Consider the following 23,516-nt stretch of genomic DNA (forward strand, 5'->3'; position numbering starts at 1 on the left):
TCTCCCACAGTTAATTTTACAAGCCCTGGGGGTTCTCCCTGACGGCGAAGGTGGTGAGAAGACCTTTACTAACATCAAACAAGGGAACAATGAACCCTATGAAAATTTCATTAGCAGATTGAAAGTGGCTATTGAAAGGCAAATTGACAATCAATTCGCCCGGAATGAATTGCTTTTGAAGTTAGCGGTAGAACAGGCTAATGTAGATTGCAAAAAGATCCTGAATCCACTTATTGCGAGTGGAGAGCGAGAGATCGCTGATTTGATAAACGCATGTAGAAAGGTGGGGAGTCAGACTTTTAACATGGAGACTTTAGCTCTGGCTCTGCAGGCAGGAAATGCTAAAAAAGAAACTTTTTTCAATTGTGGGAAGCCTGGACATTTTAAAGCGCAATGTTGGGCTCCTGGAGGGGGTCAAAGTCAGCAAAATGAGAGATCAATGGGACAGGGTGTGACCTAAATCAGTAATCAGCCTATATCAGATGCTCCTACAGTTTTTACTGATGGAGGAAAAAAAATTTTTTTTTGGTGCTTGTGTTTGGAAAGATAAATCTGGAATTTGGCATACAAAAGTGACATCAGAGCAGAAGTCTGCCCTGCAGGCAGAACTTGCTGCTGTGGTTTTGGCTTTTCAAAATTTTCATAATCAGGATTTTAATCTAATAGTGGATTCTTTGCATGTATATAATTTGTTACCCTTTGTAGCAGGTTCTTATTTGTCTCCTGGAATATCACCCAATATTCTACGTTTGCTTTTGTTGTTGCAAGGATGTTTGGAGCAGCGTGTGAATGTGTGTTTTGTTGCCCATATTCGTAGCCATAGTAATTTGCCTGGAATTTTATCACAAGGCAATGCCAAAGCTGACAGTGCTGTAACTTCAGTTCTCACTGTCCAGCCATGGGACAGCCATAGTTATTTTCATCAAAATGCTAAAGCGTTGGCACATCAATTCAAGCTTACTACTGCAGAAGCTGCTGCCATAATTCAACAATGTCCAACTTGTTCAAAGCAAGGCACGGCTATCCCTATGGGAGTCAACCCCAGGGGGTTGAAACCCTCAATGATTTGGCAAATGGATGTTACTCAGTATCCATCATTTGCACCCTGGAAGTATATACATGTGACTGTGGATACTTATTCAGGATTTCTAATGGCTACTCCTCAAAGAGGTGAAGCGGTTAAACATGTCATCAATCATTGCATTAAGACATTTTCAGTTGCTGGTACGCCTCAAACTTTAAAAACAGACAATGGTGCGGCTTATCGGAGCACAGTCTTTGATCAGTTTTGCAAACAGTGGTCCGTGGAACATAAATTTGGGATTCCATACAATTCCACAGGAAAAGCTATTGTGGAGCGTCATAATGGCACGCTCAAGAACATGTTAGCTAAATTAAATAAAAAAGGAGGGAAGCTCCTGGGGCTTCCGGCAATTCAAGATCATTTAAATCTTGCTTTGTATACTTTAAATTTTCTAAATTTGTCTGGTAACCCCCCTGCGAGTGCGGCCAGCAGGCATTTTTCTTCTCCTTCTACAGATGCAGTGAGGCCTCGAGTGTTGGTGCGATTCCTTCCGGATCCGGCATGGGTTCCTGCTGAGCTGATTACGTGGGGACGTGGTTATGCAGCAGTAGAACATCTTGGTCAAATTCGTTGGGTTCCTGGTCGATGTGTTCGGCCTGATCATTCGCAGGCGCGCAGGTGCCAGTGAAGGAGGTTTCGGAGGAGCAGGATGGCGTTCCTGTGGTTCCTGATTCCGTTCCTGTGGTTCCTGATTCTCTTGATGCCGGCAATCCAGGCGCGGCGCTGTGAAGGCTGGGAAAAGATGACTGCTTATCTGAGATTGCCAACTTGTATGCAGCAGGTTCCGTTGGGGAATCGGACTAAATTGATCTGCAAACAGCGGCATCCTTTGATTTTTCCAGCATATTGGTCCTGGCATAAGAATCAAGACATTCTTTACTCGGGACCTGATAAGGATATTATATCTTCAGCCTGTGCTACAACTCTGATTCTTTTTAATGTTTCTGTTTCAGACTATGGACAATATTGGTGTCAATTGGAGTTGCCTAAGTTACCTTACACAGACTCTCTTTCCATTCGTCTTATGCCTCCACGGACTCTAATACGGAGGCAGAGAGCTGCTATTATCTCAGAAACTAGAGACCTTGGAGATAATTTATGGAAAGAAAATTCCTACATCAAGGACGTTCGGATTGCAGCAAAGAGTTTAAATGTAACTAATTGTTGGCTTTGTATGCATGTACCTGGGTCTGGGAAAGGTGGAGTTTTGTTACATGGTGTTCCTTTGAATGAGCGAACCAGTGCTAATTTAGATTATAATGATTTTAATCATTGGCTTTACTGGGGCCCGGACCCCGAAGAGTGGAATCTAACATTATTCACAACAAAGGTAACTTTCACTACCAAAGCATCGGTTTGTTATTACCGCCCCCCTGTAGGGACTCAATCTATTTTGCTGGGAAATACTACACTCTGTAAGAAGGTTATTCCTTTGGAAGGAGGATGTATGAAATGTGTAAAAAGCATTACTGGTAAGAACAACTGCATAAATCGGATATCTTCTACGTTATCCCTGGCTTTGAAAGGTTCTGATGATTGTTGCATTAATCAGACAGTTACAAGCAGAACGGATATTCAACATGGGGCATATGTTCTCTGTACTTGGATGTGGCTAATGTGGAGTTGGGAAAGTCAAGCCTCCGACAATACCTATCATAAGCATTTAAAATACTTTCCTCTTCCGGATGGGTTATGGTTGCTATGTGGGGACACTGCCTATCAACAATGGCCAAAGGATTGGTCTGGAGTGTGTACTATAGGATTTGTGATTCCTGTCATCTATAAATTAGAGAGTTTACCAATTGGGATGCGTATTCGAAATCGAGAAGTTGATTCTGGCCTGACTGTGGGTGGTAATTTGTGGACTCAGATTTCTAGGGCAGCAATCCCACCTCTGGGAATAGCTATGAACTATAGAGATATTCATATTTTAAATAATTTTACTGTTGCTATGTTTAATGATACTGTTAAGAATATTAAGATGTTAAATGAAGAAGTGTCTGAAATTCGCCAAGTTACTTTACAAAATCGATATGCTTTAGACATAATGTTAGCTGCTAAAGGAGGAGTTTGTGCCTTAATTCATTCACATTGTTGTGTTTTTATACATAATTATGAGCCTAACATTACAAGAACTGTTCATGATATGGAAGACCGCATAGCTGAACATGAAGCAGGAAAAGATGGCTTCAATAAGTCACTTTGGGCTTTGCTATGGGATTGGCTTCCTGACAGCTCATGGTTACGTTTATTGCTTCAATTAGTTGTAATAATTGTTATTATACTTATTATGTTATGTTGCTGTATTCAATGTATTCCTAATCTATTTCAAATGTGTACCTCAGCTTTTCAACGTACGAGACCAAGTTGCGAGGGAACTGTGTATTATGCCACTAAAACACCCCCTATCTTTGAATAAATAAAAAAGGAGGGAATGTGGTAATTCATCATATTCATCATATTCTGTAAAGTCCTTCGTACAGCTTTGCATAGATCTGGGGGTTTTACAAACGCTCCTCATGGGGGCAGTAGTGCCTTTATGATGGGTGATTTGGTCCTGTTTTGACCTGCAAAGCTTAGATGGACCAGGTATATCGGTGAAAGTTCACAGTACCCAGCCAAGCCATTCCCGTGGGACTTTCTGTGCTTAGATATTCTCATGGGACTTTCCGCAGTATATTATCACCCTGCTGAGGCCTCGTTGAGGTAATGCTGAGGTCATTGTTTTGATTTTGTACTTGCATTTTCTTAAATAAATACTGCTACCCGAGTTCTCTCGGGGCTGGCATTTGCTCAGACGGTTCCCTGCGTCTCATTTCAAGTGCCAGACCACCACATAAAAGGATATCTTTAATGGTTGTAGAAGATGAGAAAAAAAGAAAAACATTTATATTACAATGAAAAACTTGTTGACTGGGTCAATCACAAATTCTTAGCAATGTAAGAATTGTTACTCCCCATCAATTTGGAAAGGTTTAAAAGGCTATTTCCAAACAATTTAAAATACATCATTCTACAATGAGAAAGATTATTCACAAGTGGGAAACATTTCAGACAGTTGCCAATCTTCCCAGGAATGGACATCAAAGAAAATTTGCCCCAAGACCAGACGATACAATGGCCAGAGAAATTGCTAAAAAACAAAGAGTTATATCTCAGACTCTGCAGGCTTCAGTTAGTGCAATTAGTGCATTGCTGCAGGCTTCAGTGCATGACAGTGCAGTTAGAAAAAGACTGAACAAATATGGTGTCAGGATTCCTGCAGTTGCCCTAATTAAATCATGAGCCTCGAGCCAAACTTCAAAACCAATAATGAATTTATTAGGAGTGAACATGTAGGCAGAAGATGATTGTGAGACACGTAGTTCACTATCACCCTTGACCCTGGATTCTCCCACCCCTTTGTGTGCAACATAATTCATATTCTCCAACGAAATACGTCCATAACCAAGAGTCATCAATCACATTCTCCAATTAGAGATTTGCACGGCAGAAACTCCGTTCAGCTAGTTTTAATCTCTGCAAGTTATAAATGGAATGCACTTTTGATTCCAAACTGTTGCATTGCTCTTTCAAACTACTTCCGCTCTCCCCCCGCTTTCTGTTGGCAACTGTAAAACGGGCATGGAAACGTTTTATGAATTGACATTCAGCTCTCCTCACTTCTTGAAAGTGACGTGTACAACATAAAGAAACCACAAATTGATTACAGGTATAGAACTTAGGGTTGCAAAATCCCACCCACCCCATCGCTTGGTTGGATTTTCTGCATGGCAATCAGCTTGGACTTTCCTACTCTTTACCCAAGATAGCTCTGGTAAGGGATAGCTCTTTCACTTGATTAAATGTTGGAGTTGTCTCCTGTGCCACCTCAAATTGAGAATTTGCCGGACCTCATAATGGGCCTCATATGACCATGGGGTCTGGGGTCTCATGAGTTAGGGGCATCAGAGTCGATCCGACCCTGGGTTTTAAGAGGCTACTATGGAATACTGGGTGTATTTTCCCGAACAATCGGGGCAACTTCAGTTGCACCGTGACTGGGTTGATGATCTTTACTATGGGGAATGGTCCCATCAACTTTGGCCCCAATTTCTTGCTAAGGAGTCAACTCCAGATATTTGGTGGAGACGTAAACCTTCTCACCCAACCGGAATGGCCGTTGCGGGGCTCAGTGTTTGTCTGCCTGTCTCTTATAGGTCTGTGCTGCTTTTGCCAGCACTTTTTTGACATTCTCCCAAGTTGCTTTCAGCATTGACATCCAATCAGTCAGGCTGACTGAGGAGGGGGATCCTTGGATACTCAGGTATTGGAACGAAGACCTTACCACTCACTACCTTGAGGTAGGTTAGTCTCACGCTGTGAACAGCATTATTGTACGTGACCTCCGTGAAAGATAGGAGGTCCACCCAATTGGACTGCTGATAATACCTGTAGTACCTCAAGTACTGCTCTACCATGGCATTCAAGCCCCGCCCATTGGTGCTCAGATGAAAGGCCGAGCTAAGGCCCTGGGACGACCCAATAGACTGCAGGGACTCCCTCTGCCATGGCTGAGTTTCTCTCCATACACCCTAGATGTCAGGGAACAATGGGAGAGGCCAGGCGTCAGGTACCCCAGTAATGGTGATTAATTATGGGAATCAGCTTGCTAACAAGATTCCAGCAGTTACCCTAATTAAATCATTAGCCTCAAGCCAAACTTCAAAACCTATAATGAATTTATTAGGCGTGAACATGTCAGCAGGACCTGTTTGAAGCCGATTCTGAGACACATAATTCACTTGTCACCCTTGACCCTGCTTTCCCCCCACCCCTTTGGGTGCATCATAATTTATATTCTCCAACGAAACATGTCCATAGCCAAGAGTCATCAATCATGTTCTCCAATTAGAGATTTTTGTGGCAGAAATTCCAGTCGCCTAGTTACAATCTCTGCAAGTTATGAATGGAATGCACTTTCGATTCCAAACTGCTGCACTGCTCTTTCAAACTCCTCCCCCCTTTCTGTTGGCAATTATAAAATGGGCATAGAAATGTTTTATGAGTTAACACAACATTTGATGAAAACCAAACACAGTATATTAGCACAAGCATCTCATACAAACTGTAAAGCACAATGGTGGAGCAGTGATGCTTTGGGCTTGTTTTGCAACTGCAGGACCTGGACACCTTGCAGTCATTGAGTCGACAATGAACTCCTTTGTATACCAAAGTATTCTAAAGTCAAATGTGAGGCCATCTATCCCAGAGGTCACCAACCAGTGGTCCACGGACCACAGGGGGTCCATGAGAAAATTTTGGTGGTCCGCAGCGCACCCGTGTTTGCAACAGGGGTGATATTGGTGGCGGATGGACTGATGAGCGCGGGGAGGGTAGTACGCGGGAGCAGCATCAGAGCTCTTCCTGGGTGTTCCCTGGCCTGCAAGGGGAGGGCGCACTCTTCCACACCCTTCCTCTCAGGAGTTGCAAAGTGCTTGCCGCCCCTCTGGTAGCCACCAAGCCTCCTCCCACCGTGCTTCTCTTCCTCCTTGCCAGAAGCGCTCACACACCCAGCGGGAAGGAGGCTTGGTGGGTGCCAGAGGAACAGTGAGTGCTTTGTGGCTTCTGAGGGGAGGGGTTGAGCCTCCCCCTCGCAACATCTTCACCTGAGGGCATCGCTGGCAGCCACTTCCTGCAGTTCAAGAGGTCCACGCTCTTCCCACTGCTGTTCGGCCTCCTCGATGCGCGAAGGCAAGAGGCAGCAGCCATGACACGGGTTTGCTAGGGAGACTGCAGGATTGCCCCACCACCCCACCAGCCATCTGGTCTTCAGCACGTGGCTCGTTGGCCTCCGGACATCAGATTCCCACCACCCAGCACCAGTTGAGAGGTTCCTTTCCCCCACCCCCGGGGACAGAGAGAGGGGGGAAAGAGAGAGACAAGACACACACACTCACAGAAAGAGAGAGAGAGAAAGAGGGAAAAAGAGAGGGAGAGAGGGGGGGGAAAGAGACAAGACAGAGAGAGAGGGAGAGAGAGGGAAAGAAAGACAAGACACACGCATACACAAGAGAGGGAAAGAGAGAGACAAGACACAGAGAGAGAGGGAGAAAGGGAGAGAGAGGGGGGAGGGAAAGAGAGAGGGGGGGGAATGAGAGAAAAAGAGAGATGAGAGATCCCAGTGTTTTGTTTTCTGTGGGAAACGGATCCAAATGACTCTTTGTGTATTTAAGGTTGCAGAAACAGGAAGCCAAGCTAAGTGCCTGAAGGACCCCATGCTGTCAGTGGGAGTCCAGGCGCTTCAGCGAATGGCATGCTGGATTCATATTAGTGGTCCGCAGGATTTAATATTATGAATTTGGTGGTCCCTGAGGTCCAAAAGGTTGGAGACCCCTGATCTATCCAATAGTTAAAGCTTGACTGACATGGGATTATGAAACAAGACAATGGTCGTAAAACATACCATCTTTTTCACAATGGCTGAAAAAAGAAAAGGTAAAAGCTGTTGCAATGGCAGTCAAAGTCCAGACCTCAACCCGATTGCTGGGACCTCAAGAGAGTTGTGCATTAAAAAACCTCAAGGGACTAAAGCAATGTTGTAAAAAAGATGGGCCAGAATTCCTCCACAACACTGCAAGAGATTGAGAAAATCACACAGAAAAGAATTACTTCTAGTTGTTGCTGTTAAAGGTGGTTCTACAAATTATTGAATCATATGTTTTTTTCACACACGACCTCTCCATTTTGGCTTTCTTTTTATAAAAAAATAACCTGATGTAATATGTCATGTATTGTTCTTCATCTGTGGTTTTATTTATCTACTTTTAAGAACTTCTAATGACCAATTGATTTTTACTACGTCCTGATATATAAAATCATAGAAGTCAAGGAGTGTAATTTTTTTTTTCACATGACTGTTTATCTGGAAGTCCTGGGGAGAGATTATACATTCGCGTATGTATGTGTGTGTGTGTGTGTGTGTGTATGTGTATACACACACACACACACACACACACACACATTCAGAAAGAAATAAAAATACATACACCTACAATAAAGAAAAAATCCATGTCTTTCAAGCCTGAAAAACATCTCAAAATGGTAACAGTCAAAGACTAATATTAATCAGGAATATGATGAATTTGATGATTGCTCGTCTGTTGAGATTGCAAGATTGAAGTTTAGGCCTCAACAGGCTTTACACTGGCGACAGGAAGGGCATCCAGCCAGTAAACACTCAGCTCCAGTTGTCCCAACACCATCCCGCAAGGCATACATACTATTTTAAAATTTAAATTTTTCACATGTTTAAATTCTAAATCACTTGGAATTATATCACTTGGAATTATATGTAATTGTATTATATAGAATTATATAATTATTAATTTATAATGATATAAATTCTTTCTTTCACCCATCTCTTCCCACTTATGACTGTATGAATGTAACTTTGTTGCTTGTATCCTTGATTTTTTATTGTCTGTTTACTAGTATGATTTGATCGCTTATGTTTCCTAGTATGATTGATTGCTTATTTCTACCCTATGACAACTATTAAGTGTTATACCTATGATTCTGACAAATGTATCTTTTCTTTTTATGAACACTTAAGAGCATATGCACCAAAACAAATTCCTTGTTTGTCCAGTCACACTTGGCCAATTCAAAATTCTATTCTATTCTGTTCTGTTCTAAATTAAGGCTCTGGCCAAGAGCCTCTTGGTTTCTCCACGTGCCTGGCCTGGTCGTGGTTGTTGGGTGTCCCTGAAAGATATCACATGATTGCGATATACTAAACAAGATTGTAACCTGTCTTTTTGAATGGTGTTGGTGAAATAAACAATCTTGGAATTCTTTGGAATCTTCTAATCCCAGCAAATTCAAGATAATCCCTCTGCATATTTGAAGGAAACAGTTTTGGAAAAAAATTAAGGAGCCCTGGGAGAGAAGTGAAACAAGAAGAAAACGTCTTGTCCCAATGTTTACAGAATTGGTGACACTTTTCTTTATTTTTCTTTCTCAAAATCTATTCATGATTCTTACACAATGCTGTTTTAGAAATTAAACACTATCTACTATGCAATCCCCCTCCCTACGTCTCCCCACCAAGGTAGGGGACCACAACAGCATCAGTCCCTTGGTGATCCTCTCAACCCCCAGCCATCAAAGGCTAACAAGGAGGCAAGCAAAGGAGATCACAGCAGGAGTTGCGAATAAAGCTGGAGATCCTATGGCCAAAACCACAATCCCTTTTCTCTTCAACTCAATATTCCTATAGCTCTTCTCCATGAAGGTCGCCTGCAAGGCACAACAGCCTTTACATTTGAAATTTTACCCTGGTTTTGTCACTGCCGAAAACTCCCCCAATATATTTGCTACTCATATGGTGTCTTCTACTTGGGTACCTCATTCTTGACACAATCTGATCAGACATGCTTGGTGCGCTGAATTCCTGGGACTGTTAAGAAGAGATGAACTTTGAAACCGTCTACTTCTTCTCTCACTTTTTCATTATACGAGGAGCCACAATCTCTAACTATAGTCTGAGTGCTCCTATCCCACAGAGATGCTGGCTGGAGAATTCTGAGGCTGAAAATCATGGAGCAGGCAAGGAAGAAAAAGGCTGGGACTCTGTACGTGGCATTTCTAATATCCACCATGATAAAAATGCAAAGAACACTCCCAAAATATTTTTACGTAATTGCAAAATTTCTGCAAAAATAAATATCCAGAAACTTCTGCTGCTGATGGCCAAATAGCCATTATCAAACTAATACGTTTTAATTTGTTCTTTTCTCCTTCCCATCTAATATCATTACATATTTACCTACAAAAAATCACGCAAATTCTTTGAAGCCAAATTAAATAGTCGGTTTCTCAACTGTACTTACAATGGGACTATGAAATGAAATTCAAACCTTCTCTACACTCATCACTTAGGGCCTCAGGTAGATTTTCTTGTGTGTAATAAAAGCAGAATGTTTCCTGAAGGACAATCCACACTTGGGGAACTTAAATGGTTTCTCCCCTGTGTATATAAGCATATGATTTCCAAGGTTAACCCTACTCCTTCCCACAGTCTGGACAATCATGTTTCTCTTCTGTGTGAGTCCTTTGGTGTCTCACCAGGCTGGTATTGTGACAGAAACTTCTCCCACAATCAGGACATTTAAAGGGTTTCTCTCCTGTGTGAGTCCTCTGGTGGCTAATAAGGTAGGAATTGGTACTGAATCTTTTCTGACAATCAGGACATTCAAAGGGTTTCTCGCCTGTGTGAGTTCCCTGGTGTATCACCAGGTTGGAATTCTGACTGAAACTTTTCCCACAAACAGGACATTCAAAGGGTTTCTCTCCTGTGTGAGTCCTCTGGTGGCTAATAAGGTGGGAATTGGTACTGAATCTTTTCTGACAATCAGGACATTCAAAGGGTTTCTCTCCTGTGTGAGATCTCTGGTGCATCACCAGGTTAGAATTCTGACTGAAACTTTTCCCACAATCAGGACATTCAAAGGGTTTCTCACCTGTGTGAGATCTCTGATGTATCACCAGGCTGGAACTGTGACTGAAACTTTTCTCACAATGAGGACATTCAAATGGTTTCCCTCCTGTGTGAGTCCTCTGGTGCATCACCAGGCTGGAATTAGTACTGAAAGTTTTCTCACAATCAGGACATTCAAACGGTTTCACTCCTGTGTGAGTGCTCTGGTGTTTCACCAGGCTGGAATTGTGACTGAAACTTTTCCCACAAAGAGGACATTCAAAGGGTTTCTCTCCAGTATGAATCCTCTGGTGATTAATAAGGTGGGAATTCTGACTGAAACTTTTCCCACAATCAGGACATTCAAAGGGTTTCTCGCCTGTGTGAATTCTCTGGTGTTTCACCAGGCTGGAATTGTGACTGAAACTTTTCCCACAAAGAGGACATTCAAAGGGTTTCTCTCCTGTATGAAGCCTGTGGTGGCTAATAAGTTGGGAATTCTGACAGAAACGTTTCCCACAATCAGGACATTCAAAGGGTTTCTCGCCTGTGTGAATTCTCTGGTGTTTCACCAGGCTGGAATTGTGACTGAAACTTTTCCCACAAAGAGGACATTCAAAGGGTTTCTCTCCTGTGTAAGTCCTCTGGTGTATCACAAGGCTGGAATTGGTACTGTAACTTTTCCCACAATCAGGACATTCAAAGGGTTTCTCTCCTGTGTGAATCATCTGGTGGCTAATATGGTTGGAATTGGTACTGAATCTTTCCTCACAAACAAGACATTCAAATGGTTTCTCTCCTGTGTGAGTTCTCAGGTGTACGACAAGCTGGAATTGTTCTGATCAAAGGTTTGCCACATTCAGAGTATATGTAAGGTTTTTCTTCAGTCTGGATCCTCTCAGGCATAATCAGCTGTGATTTGCAACTTGTATCTTTCCCACAACAGGCATGTCTATGGAGCTCTTCCATGACTAATATTCCCGAGGAAGTAAAAAATATGGATGATCCTTTGTTACTTGTGCTTTGATTCAAGCCGGTTTCTTCCTCCCAGAGTGAGGCCTGTAACACTGTCTGCTCTGGGTGGCTTTCCAGTTGACCTTTTTCTCCCCAGTAACTTCCAAATATATTGCCTCTTTTGCTGAATGGAAAAATATTGACTGTTCATGTAATATATGATTGAATTTTACACAATATTTTTCCCAGCTAGAAATATCTTCTTGATTTTCTCTCGTTTCTCTATCACCTACTGAGGAAGGTGAAGAATTGTGTAGCTCTCCAAAGAGAATGGAAAATATTTTTATTTCTGGACTGACTTGCTTTGCTATTCAATGTTGCTCATTTTCCGCAGTTGTCCAGAGTGCTCTTATTGCCATCCTCTTCGTCTATAAGATTCAAATAAAAGGGCATCTTTAATTGGGCATAAAATGGTTGCAGAAGATGAGAAAAAAAGAAAATGTTTACATTACAATGACAAAGCAAACATACCGCAATGCTCCAATAAGCTCTTACATTAATTCATTTGACACATGGAAGGCTACCCAGATCCAAGTTTGAATACCCATCCAATGAAGAAATTCATTTGTTGACTGGGTCAATCACAAATTCTTAGAAGAGCAAAGGGTTGTTTTCAAATACAGGGAAGTGAAAAAGAAAGAACACCCTCTTTGATATCTTTGGTTTTACTTATCAGGACATAAAAATATCATCACAATAGAAAAGAGTCATAGAATTTGAAAGGATCTTGGAAATCTTCTAAACCAAATCCTGCTCAACCAGGAGACCCAGAGGTGGGCTGCTACCGATTCACACCTGTTTGCCGCGAGATGTGGGCATGTTTCCTCTGTGTGTACATTTGGTCAAAGAAAGGGGCAGTTGTGGAAGAAGCATGGAAAGTGAGTACCTCTGAAGGAAGGGAAATTGGATGGAGGTAAGTAACTGAGCCGAGCTGATGAGTTCGTGGTGGAAGCAAGTGGGGCAGTGCGGGGGAGGTTTAGAAGGGCCGTTGGTTCTTACCTGATACGCTTCTTTTCGTAGAGCTGCAGAGAGTGTCCAGGTTGGGAGGTGCTCCAGTCTCGGCTCTCACAGGCTGAGCTTGAAATTGAGGAACGCCTCTCACCATCACATGGTCCTCTGGGCGCTCCCCAGTTTTGCGAAGACGAGAAGGAAGGCCCTGTTCTCATCCTAACTAAAGATTATTAGTTTGCTTGGTTGAACAGCGAGGTTCCCCACCAGACGAACTAATGGGTAGGGCTGGACACTCTCTGCAGCTCTACGAAAAGAAGCGTATCAGGTAAGAACCAATGCCCCTTTTCCATAGAGCTGCTCCGAGTGTCCAGGTTGGGACATACCAAAGCTTGGCGAGTCCTGCGGGCGGGCTCCTGTCTGGGGTGGAACCTCCCCTGGAACCTCGAGGACTCGCTGAAGGACCCGCCTGTCACAAGAAGACTCAGCGAATGCAAGTACATTAGTCTTATAATGCTTGATGAGGGGAGATGGGGATGCTCAGGTGGCAGCCCTGCAGATGTTGATTATAGAGGCTTGTGTGGCCCATGCAGCAGAAGAAGCCGCATTTCTAGTGGAGTGGGCGGTGATGCCCATGGGAACGGGGAGGGACTGTGCACGGTAGGCCTTGGCGATGGCGGCCCTGACCCAGCGGCCCACGGTGTGTGGGCGTCCCCTTGCGACCGAGAGAAGCAGGTTTGAAAGACACAAGTAAGGCCTCTGACTTGCGAAAGGGCTGGGTGCGTTTGGTATACACTCTCAAGGCGCGCCCTACATCAAGGGAATGCCACTGTCTCTCCCTCTCTCGAGAGGGATTGGGGCAGAAATTAGGGAGTATGAGCTCCTGAGCTCTGTGAAAGGTTGAATTTATTTTAGGAAAAAAACAGTCTTGAGGGCGAGAGACTGTAAGAGAGTCTCCCTGGGGTTCAAAGGGGGGCTTGGTAAGAGCGACTAGGACCTTGTTGAGGTCCCAGGTCAGAAGCAGCGTATGGTCGGGGGAGCGGAGATTGGAAGCTCCCTTGGGGAAAGCCCGGATTGGGGGTTATGGGAAATGGAACCCCCAATGACCGAAGAGACAACCGTTGCGAGGGCAGCGATATGACGCCTTAGGGTGTTGGTAGACAGTCCCTTGTTAAGGCCCTCCTGAAGAAATCCAGGATCTGAGCGATGGAGAGAGAAAGAGGGTTAATTTGGGACTTGAGGGCCCAGGCACGGAAGGCGACCCACGTAGCGCTGTATATACGGGTGTCTATAACCTGGCTGGAAACATTCTGCGCTTTTAAGTGGTTCCGCTCGACCCCCAGATGGCTGGTTGGGGCCATGGGGGGTTCGGATGTAGTGTAGGACCCCGGACAGGGGGAGTCCTATTGGGAGGGGTTCTCCAAGGGGGCACCACCAAGAGGTTGCGGAGGATCGCGAACCAAGGGCATCTCGCCCCGAGGATGATGGAGGTGGAGAGAGGCATAAAGGAGCCCCTGGGCCCAAGGGCAACAGAGGGCATTGTGATTCCCCGCCCCTTGGGGGAGGGTATCCGGGGAAGAAGCTCGGTGGTTGGGCGTTGAGAGAGGGTGCACAGGAATACACCATGGGGAGCCCGAAGATTGAGACTGCCTCCTTGAAAGGGGAGGGGTGGAGGGGCCCTTGTGCTTGGGCCAGAGTGGCCCTGCCGAACCAAGCTGCTTAGGAGTGTAATGTTCCCGATCTGTGACCTGCCCTGATGGAGGCCAGATTCGGTTCCGCCCAGCAGCAAAGGCGTTCGGCTTCCCTCGTGAGCCTTGCTGACCGAGTGCCCTCTTGTCTGGGGATATGTATCTTGTGGTGTTGTCTGTGAGGGCCATAACGAGAGGCCCACGTACCTGGGGTAGGAAGCTGCGAGAGGCCAGGTGCACAGCGAGGATCTCCAGCTAATCTATGGAGCGGGGTAGATCTGTTGCCGACCATTTGCCCTGGGGCAAGATGAGGAGGGCGAGAGCGCCCCAGCCGGGTAGCCTCGCGTCCGTGGAGACGGGTAGCCTGTCGGGTACCTTGAGGTAGTGACCCTTGTTGATGGCCGGCCCGGTCCATCAAGGGAGGGACATGAGGACTCTTAGGGGAACTCCGACCCGAAGTCGCGAGTTGGTCCTTTCTGAACGTTGGTACAACAGCAGAAATCATGTAGAGACCTGGGGGGGAAGGAGGAGGAACGGGAAGAGCTTTGGCGAAAAGAGGGAGAGGGACCTCTGAGGTCAGTCCTCCCTTAGCGATGTCCTGCTGCGCTGAGGTTGGTTGTGGGGACATGCTGTTTGAGCTGTCGAAGCCACTTGATAGAGGTTCTAATGAAAAAGGATGCGGCAGTGGAAGCTCTGACTGCCCGGGCGTCAGAAAGGTGAGCACAGCGCAGGGCCAGCTCAGCTCGTTTGTCCTCGGGCTTGAGTGCCTCAAGGGCATCGCTAGGAGTTGAACGGGAAGCTAGGCCCACAATAGGCTCGTCCACAGGAGGGGGATCGAGCAAGAGTGAGAACTGCGGGTCAAGGTTGAAAAACCGCATGTCCTGAGTGTTGGGAGGGGGAGGGCCCCCCGAGGAGGCTAGCTGCCTGGAGACCAGGTCAGAAAGGATAGGTGGGACAGGGATCACCTCAGTTTCCACCATGGGCTGGGAAAGATAGAGTCGAGAGGTTCCCCCGAGGCCACTGGCTTAGGCAGAGTGGGAGGGGTCAGGCCAGAGGTATTCTTGGCCTTGAATAAAAGGGACCTAAACAGGTGCGGTTTAAACAGCCCCACAAATGCGGGCTGGTCCGGAGTGAGGCCCTCGTCCTCCGACATGTCCCCCTCCAGTGGGTCTGCTCCCGAGAAGAGCTCACTGCCCATGATGGACCCCAAATCGAGGTCTTCCTCGTCCCCAAGAGGGAAAGTCCTCTGGGCTCCTGTGTTTCCACCTCCTCCATCCCCAAAGGCAAGGGCAAATCCCCGTGGGATGCTACCTGACCGTGCGAGACCGCTGATCCGGAGAGCGATCGAACAGATGGTGCTTGAGCCTCAGGGGCCACAGGCCGTGGGGCCGGTCCGGCCTTCTGCTGGAGCTCTTGTGCTATCCCTTGCCGGATGGCCAGTTCCATCCATTGTTTCAGGTTCTCAGAGATCTCCACTGTGGGGGGTGGATGAAGCTCCTCCGGGCGCAAGCCTGCAGCAGTGGGGGTAAAGGTGGCCTCAGGGGCCTGTATAGGCTGTGAGGAAGAGGAAGGAGCAGGGGAGGAGGGGAGAGGAGGGTGGGCGGAGGTTGAGGGAGTGGGGTTGGAAGGAGCCAGGGGCACAGAGCATAGCTCGCTGGACTGCCTGTCAATCTCCTTCTCAAGTGCCCTGTGCCGCCTGAGGGCATCCCTCTGGGAGGCTTTGGAGACTTCCTGTGCCTGTTTGCGCAGGTGGTGAGATTTTTGACTTGGCCTTCAAAGAAGTGCCACGAGATGCTTTGTCATCTGCCTCTGGAAAAAGAAGAATATTTTTGAATTAATGTGAGATGGTTGGCATGTCTGGATGCGGCCTACATAGAGGCCGGGGATCCCAACGCTTGTTTCACGCCCCCCTTTTGATCAAAAATTGTTTGTTTGTTTGTTCTTTTTTTTTTTTTTAAAGGTTAATAAAGAGCAGGGCCTAGCCCAAGAACCCAATCAGCCAGAATGAACGCCAGGCAGCTGCCCCTTCCGGGCGGACCGGGAGAGGGGGATGACAATGCTGCTACCTCGCCAGCTGGGAAGGCTGGGGGCCAAAGGCCTGTAGTGCTTGAAAGGACTTCAAGTGAATACTTGAAGGCCGAGCAGGAATGTGAGCAGTCCAGGGATCTGCCTAGTGATTAGAGCTTTATATGTGCGCAGACAGTTAGGAGAAAGGAGCCTAGAGAGAACGAGTCAGGGGCCGGAGCATGACTACAGACGATCGGCCAGGCGGGCACAATCAACACAGCGGTGACATCTGGGCGCGCCCGAGATGGCGGGTGGCACGCGGCGCCCAAAATGGCGGCCGCGATCTATTTGAAGCCAACGAACCCAGCGGCGGAAAGAAAAATTCTCCCAGGGAGAAGGAGAAGGGCCAGAGGGCCGCAATTGGTGGGGAGAATCAGGGGATAGACTTCCCCTGAGCTAAAGGCGTTCGCGGGGAAACAGCGACCGGAAAGGGTGAGGCAGGAAAAAAGCGGCGGCTTCGCGCTGAGCGAAGGAACGGCAGACGAAGGGGGGTGGGGTGGGGGGCAGCGCTCGAAGCGCTAGATTCTGCCCCTAGAAGTGATTAAACAGTCCCCCCTGATAGAGAGGAAACCCTCAAGAAGTTCAAACCTCTAATCTGCTGCGCTGCAAAGAAAGAGAGGGTCCAAAAGTAAAGGAAATTCAATGAATAGGAGTGCTGATCGACCAGAGCTGAGAAAGAAACAGCCTGACTATCACGAGGCTGAGCTAAAAATTGGGGAGCGCCCAGAGGACCACGTGATGGTGAGAGGCGTTCCTCAATTTCAAGCTCGGCCTGTGAGAGCCGAGACTGGAGCACCTCCCAACCTGGACACTCGGAGCAGCTCTATGGAAAAAGGCACACGTCATGGCACTGGCATGTTCTGTGAGGAGAAAATGTGTGGGGGAGCCCCTCCAGCAGCGTGAGATGTGTGTTTGCTCTGTTTGTACATTTGGACGAAGAAAGAGGTGGTTGTTCAGGAGCGAATCCATGGTGGAAGCAAGTGAGGCATGGGGGAGGCTGAGAATGGCAGGAGCTGGACGCATGGACTGAGCACCGTGGCTTGTTTTGTAGGATCTGGAGCTTAGCAGGATCTTCTGGTTTAGAAAGCAGCCTGCGCCCCTTTCCCTGAAGCAAACTTTTCATTTGAAGCATGGATGGCTAAAGCTGCGTCATTGCTCCAGTTGGCTTTTGTATTCTCTGCTGCCTCCGCCACCTTTTGCTAGTCCAAGTTAAGAAACTTGAGAGTTTACTTCATGGACCTCGCTGTGTTACCTTTCTGTCCTTCCGCCCACCCTCCTGCCCGTTAAATTTCTCATCCTCCCTCAGGCTCTTGGCCCGATTTAGTGAGATGAAGAAGACGTGCCAGGTGGGGAGGGGAGAGCTGAGGATTTTTTGGCTCAGGATTGTATCTCGGCCACTGCATTGGAGTTTCATTAAACGTCCTTTATAAAAAGTGCGGCCGTGGAGCAGTGGGGGGTGGGGAGAGGTAGAAGCGGGTGGCAGCTGGCGGAGAGGAGAGTGCTTCTGGGATGAGGGACGCTGGGAAGAGAAAAAAAGGCAGCTTGCAAAAGAAGAGCCAGCACAGCAAAGCAAGCGAGTGAGAGAAAATTTGGCCTGCGGGTGGGCCTCTTTATTCCCCCTCGCTCCCAAGGCAGCCAGGTAGCACCCACCTCCTTGTGTGAGAAGCTACGGAAGGGCCTTCTCATTGGTATCTCTACCCAGCCATGCCCACACAGCCAGTCATTAGGGTAGGAAACCCGGTTGTTAAAAACTTTGCAGCCCACCACTGAGGAGACCCTGTAACATTTCAGATAAGCGGTTGTCTCACCTCTTCTGAAAAGCCTCCAGTGATGGAGCACCACAACTACTGGTTAATTGTCTCACCAGTAGGAAATTTCTCAGTGCTTCCATAGCTTAATGAGGTGAAGTACCAGTCAAGTACTGCTAATAAAGTGCCCTTGATCAATTGTTAAGAAACAAAGAGTTATATCTCAGATTCTACAGGCTCCAGTTACTTTGTCAAATGTTAAGACTCATGACATTGTAATTAGAAAAAGACTGAACAAATATGCTTCATTTGGAAGGGCTACACAAGGGAAAGTCTCTTCTCTCTAAAAAGGTCAAGGCAGCATGGCTGAGGTTTGCACAGTTGCACCTGAACAAATCACAAGACTTCTGGAACACTTGTCCTTTGCACAGACTAGACCAAAGTGGAGATATTTGCCCATAATGCACAGTTCTATGTTTGACGAAAACCAAACAGAGCATATCAGCACAAGGCATCTCATACAAATTGCCAACAATGGAGGTTGAGAGGTGATGATTTGGGCTTGTTTTGCAGGCGTAAGACCTGCACACCTTGCAATCATTGAGTTGACCATGAACTGTATACCAAAGTATTCTAGAGTCAAAAGTGGGGCCATCTATCCAATAGCTAAAGTTAGGCTGACATGGGATTATGCAACAGGACAATGGTTGCAAACACATCAGGAAATCTACAACAGAATGGCTAAAAAAGAAAAGGATCAAGGTATTGCAATGGCAGTCAAAGTCCAGACCTCAACCGATTGGCAGGACCACAAGCGAGCTGTGCATAAAAAACCTCAATGGACTGAAGCAACGTTGTAAAAAATATGGGCCTAAATTCCTCCACAACACTGCAAGAGACAGAAAAGAATTACTTCATGTTGTTGCTGGTTCTACAAATTATTGAACCACACATATTCCACACACGACTTCTTTGTTTTGGCTTTCTTTTTATAAAATAAATGATGATCTGATGTAATATGACATGTACTGTTGTTCATCAATACACAGAGAGAGAAATTTCAGAGAGAAATAACACACGCACAATATGGAGAAAATCCATGTCTTTCCAGCCTGAAAAAAATCTCGAAATGGTTACAGTCAAACCTTCTGCGCTAAAGTTAATCAGGAATCTGATCAATTTGATGATTGCTCATCTGTTAAGATGGCAAGGCTGAAGTTCAGGCAACAACAGGATTCTGAGGCCATGGAAACTTTCACAAGAAACCACTAGCCCGGGGGTCTGCAAGTGTTCCTCGATATCACTCACTCCACCCAGTCACATGACCCCCTAGCCATGCCTACCTAGCCACAAAACAGGTATCTGTCTCTCTCTCTCCCCCTTTCTGTATATCTCTGCCTCTCTCCCTCCCTCTCCCTATCTTCCCCGCTGTGTATCTCTCTCTCCCTCTCCCTCTCTGAAAGTCATTGCTGGGCCAAGCCAGCTAGCTCTCCTTGGGGCTCTTCGCCAACTCCTTTTATTTCTTCTTTTTGGAAATTCAGGCTGGCTAAGGAACGATCAGGCTGGCTGAGGAACGATCAGGCGACCTTCCTCCACCCCCTCCTCCTCTCGCGACCCCCTGGCCGGCTGTGGAGGGATCAGGAGATGTTCCTCAAGCGAGCGCCAAAGCGCAGCAAAGGCATGCATGGGGCAGGCGGCTGCTCATTTGAGGGTCTCCCCACCCCACCACAACTGGGGTTGTAAAAGGAGAAGGGGTGGTGCCCAAAGGGAATCCTCTGCCCGGGGTGGCACTTGTTTATAAGCCAATCCGGATTTCTAAAAAGAAGAAATAAAAGGAGTAGCCAAGAGCCCCAAGGGCTCTTGGCCCAGCCTTGGCTTTCTGAGAAGTAAGGAAGAGGAAGGAAGGAAGGAAGGAAGGAAGGGAGGGAGGGAGGGAGGGAGGGAGGGAGGAAGGAAGGAAGGAAGGAAGGAAGGAAGGAAGGAAGGGAGGGAGGGAGGGACTTCCCCTTGTGTCCTTGATTTTAATCTTTGGTGTTAATTTTGTAGGAAGCCACAGAAGAATGAAATATTTTGGGGAATGTTAAAAGAGGCAGAATATTATATTTCCCCAAGGAAAAATGGAAGGGAAAAAACCTTAACAAGGGCAGGAAACAGCCCCAACTGCCCCCAGCAGATGCCTTAAATCCTTAGAGATGGAGATTTTGTGCCCATTAAGAAAGACTATTCACAAACAAAACACCTTCAGCTCCAGTTGGTGGGATTAAGAAGGACAGGACGTTTAGGGCATAATAGGGTTAACCCAGGACCTTTAGAAGAGCAAAAGGCTACATTGCACACACCCCTGAGTAGGATTTCAAACCCAAAACCCCAAGCAATGTATTGGACTAAGCTATCCCAACCCCATTTATTCAGAAAAGACCCAGAAGCAGCTCAATCCGATCTTGTTGCCTGAAAAACATCAGGTCCACTACAGAATAATTGAGTTTGGGGGGATCTTGGAGATCTTCTAGTCCATCCCCTGTTCAGGCAGGAGACCCAATTCCATTCCGAACAAACGGCTGTCCAATCTCCTCTGAAGACCCTCCAGTCACGGAGCCCCCACAACCTCTGGAGGGAATCCATTCCCAAAGGATCCACCGTCGCTTGAAAGAGGCGTTTTAGATCTTCCCGCCAGCAGAGAATCGCAGCCGCCAGTTTCACAGCCTGCAGCCTCAGCGGGCTCCGATTTGGGGAGGGAAGAAACCTGCAGAAGCAGCAGCCGACCTGCTTCAGCCCAGTTGCTTCTCTGCTTCCAGGCCGTGGAGGGAACCGAACAGCCTGACTTGCTCCCGGACTACCCCCCGCACCTGCTGCCCCCAACTCACCTGCCAGCCGCTGCTTCGATCCGTGCAAGAGCACAGAAGCCGCTCTGCATTCTACTTTCCTCGCATGACGCATCCGGAAGAGGAAGTTCCCCTGTGCTTCATTGCAATACTCTATGGTTGAAAAGCTCCTTTTTTTTTAAGCTCAAGCACTAAAGTGTGGATGACTTTCTCAGCAAAGATGTTGGCTGACCGCCATCTAGTGACCTGAAGTGGAAAAACACGCTTGTTCAGGCTTCACTCTGGCATTTGGAAGATGTTTCCAGTAATTTTCATGACAGCAGGTCCTTTTCGTGAAAGGTGACGCTACCTAGCTCCGTTTTAGGTGCTTTTGTGTCAGTCTTGATGACTGGCCTTGCAGTTTCCTTGGCAACGGTTTTTGGAAGTGGTCCCCCCCCCCGCCCCCATTTTCCTGCTTCCTAGACCTGAGAGGACTGACCAAAATTGAACAGATGGTTTTGCCCTTCAGGTGGGACTGGACCTGAGCATTTCTCTGTCTCTAACCTGCTGCCTTCACCACTGCACTAAAGTCAACAGCAAATTCAAGGATCCAGCTTTCAAGATGAACCAATCAATTAATCTGAAAAGATCAAGAAGTGTTAAATGTAATGTGGGAAATAACTGAGACAATCAGGCGTTAAGGATAACCCTTTTATTATAAGCTAACAGGGTTTCCAAAGTCAAATTGCAGGCTAACAAATGTGGCTGACAGGCAACAGCTGAGCCTGTCTGACACTGCACCTTTTATAGTGCGCTGTAAGACATGGCAGCCAATCAACTGTGTTAGGAATCTGTCCACCAATTAGTTGGGTTGGCAATATATAAACCAACAATGTATGTTTGTGGCTTTAAGAAAAAAATCACTGTATTGATTCCGATTGGTTGACTGTATTGCGAATTGCCATAAGAGGGAGCTAGAGGTCATGGCTTGCTCTCTCTGACATTCTGTCTCTCTGACATTCTTTGCTATCTAAGGTTCTCTGTTGTGCTTATACTTTGATATCTTTGTTTATTGTAAATGACAAAGGGAACTGGTAAGAAGACTTTGTAATTGGATATTATTTGGACTGTTAAACATATATGACCTGGACCATTTATTGGACTGTGCTATTTCTTAAAGTAAACTTTAACTCAATTTAGTTTATCTGTGTGTGACTGAATAATTATTCATAACTACTCTCATAAATGTTTCCATGTGCATGTCCTTGTTACTCAAGGGTTATTCTGTACATATCATAACAAGCTGTCACGCTGCTCCTGAAGACATATACAACACGAAGGCACTTTGGAGGTCTTGAGTCCAACCTCCTGATCAAGCAGGAGACCCTAAGTTGCTTCTCTCCTTCATTAGTTTCCACCCATTGTTCCTCGTCCTGCCTATTGTTGCTTTATTTGGAAGACAGCTTGACCCCCTCTTCTTTAGGGCATCCACTCAAATATTGGAATTCTGCTATCATGTCTCCCCTTGTCCTTCTTTTCATTAGACTAGACATACCCAATTCCTGTAACCATTCTTCATGAGGCCTCCAACCCCCTAATCATCTTTGTTGCTCTTCTCTGCACACTTTCCAGAGTATCTAGTCTAGTCCCTCTGGAGGGAGTAGAATCGGATGCAGGTATTCCAAGTGTGGTCTTACTAAGGTTTTGTAAAGCAGCACTATAACTTCACATGATCTTAATTCTCTCTCTCTATAATGCAGTTTAGGATTGTATTGGTTATTTTGGCTGCTGTCACTCACTGTTGGATCACATTTAAGCGATTGTCCACTAGGACTAAAAGATCCCTTTCACAGTTACTGGCATTAAGCCAGGTTTCACCTAATTTATACCCACGCAGTTGGCTTTTCTTGTCTAAGTGTAAAACTTTGCTTTGTGTAATATCATATTGTTAAATAGGGACCACTGTTCAAGCCTGTCAAATCTTTTTTGGACCTTGAGCTTGTCTTCTGGGATGTTGGCAATTCCTGCCAGTTTAGTGACATTTGCAAACTTGATGAGTTCTCCTTCTATTCCCTTGTCTAGATAGTTTATGAAGATTTTGGTCAGTGCTGGGTCTAAAATTCAATCTTGAGAGTAGTACCCCACTGCTTACTTCCCTCCACGTGGGTGTAGTTCCATTGAGGACTACATGTTGAGTACAATTTGTCAGCCACTTAGGAATCCATCTTGTGGTGGTGCTGTCTATCCCACATTTTTCTAGCTTTCCCAGAAGTAGGTTGTGATCTACTTTATCAAATGCTTTAATGAAATCTAAGTATACTATGTCGACAACATTTCGCTGGTCCACTAATTTAGTCAATTTGTCAAAGAATGAAATAAGGTTTGTTTGGCAGGATCTGTTCTTGTTCAACCCATGTTGGCTACTGGTTATTATTTTGTTTGCTTCCAGGTGTTCAGAGACTTGTTTTCCAAGATGTTACCAGTTATTAAAGTCAGCAGATTTGTCTGTAAATTCCTGGATAATTTTTTTTAACCTGTTTTGAAGATGGGAACGTCATCAGCTCTTTTTCAGTCCTCGCCTATACATAGTCCTGAACTGTCAGGGTAATGATGATTAAATAGCTGACTAGCTGCTGTAATGTTCCAATATTGTAATGTTGTAATGATGATGCAATGGTAGCAATGAGTAAGAAGGGTTATTACTAT

General features: G+C 46.0%; 5 protein-coding genes across 12 annotated transcripts in view; all 5 read right to left on the reverse strand.

Moving 5' to 3' along the window:
- The window catches only part of LOC113451933 (uncharacterized), a 159,129-nt gene that overhangs the window by 75,341 nt on the left and 60,272 nt on the right, over positions 1–23,516 (reverse strand). The window contains exon 4 of the mRNA XM_087928475.1: positions 20,874–21,077. The gene's annotated coding sequence lies outside the window, so the exon portion shown is untranslated. The remainder of the gene's footprint in view (positions 1–20,873; positions 21,078–23,516) is intronic.
- LOC113453097 (uncharacterized) overlaps positions 1–23,516 on the reverse strand; it is a 154,519-nt gene that overhangs the window by 70,757 nt on the left and 60,246 nt on the right. The window contains exon 1 of one of the 2 annotated variants that reach the window (XM_087928230.1): positions 20,874–20,928. The exons of the other annotated variant lie outside the window; for it this stretch is intronic. The gene's annotated coding sequence lies outside the window, so the exon portion shown is untranslated. Of the gene's footprint in view, positions 1–20,873; positions 20,929–23,516 lie in introns of those variants that run through there. 2 annotated transcript variants of the gene reach the window in all.
- LOC148126528 (uncharacterized) overlaps positions 1–23,516 on the reverse strand; it is a 149,451-nt gene that overhangs the window by 55,288 nt on the left and 70,647 nt on the right. Inside the window, exon 1 of one of the 4 annotated variants that reach the window (XM_087927894.1) lies at positions 20,874–20,995. The exons of the other annotated variants lie outside the window; for them this stretch is intronic. The gene's annotated coding sequence lies outside the window, so the exon portion shown is untranslated. Of the gene's footprint in view, positions 1–20,873; positions 20,996–23,516 lie in introns of those variants that run through there. 4 annotated transcript variants of the gene reach the window in all.
- The window catches only part of LOC113455020 (uncharacterized), a 60,020-nt gene that overhangs the window by 18,285 nt on the left and 18,219 nt on the right, over positions 1–23,516 (reverse strand). The gene's annotated exons all lie outside the window — the stretch shown is intronic.
- Positions 9,048–23,516, reverse strand: part of LOC148126529 (uncharacterized) — a 74,720-nt gene continuing 60,251 nt past the window's right edge. For 3 of the 4 annotated variants that reach the window (XM_087928303.1, XM_087928302.1, XM_087928305.1), the window contains exon 2: positions 9,048–11,926. In XM_087928303.1, the coding sequence (XP_087784429.1) occupies positions 10,130–11,272 (1,143 nt within the window). In that variant the 5' untranslated portion in view covers positions 11,273–11,926 and the 3' untranslated portion in view covers positions 9,048–10,129. Of the gene's footprint in view, positions 11,927–20,873; positions 21,001–23,516 lie in introns of those variants that run through there. The other variant, XM_087928304.1, reaches the window with a different exon arrangement.

The sequence above is a fragment of the Pseudonaja textilis genome, chromosome 2, assembly GCF_049901715.1.
Source record: "Pseudonaja textilis isolate UNSWEBS1 chromosome 2, rPseTex1.2, whole genome shotgun sequence".
NCBI classification, from domain to species: domain Eukaryota; kingdom Metazoa; phylum Chordata; class Lepidosauria; order Squamata; family Elapidae; genus Pseudonaja; species Pseudonaja textilis.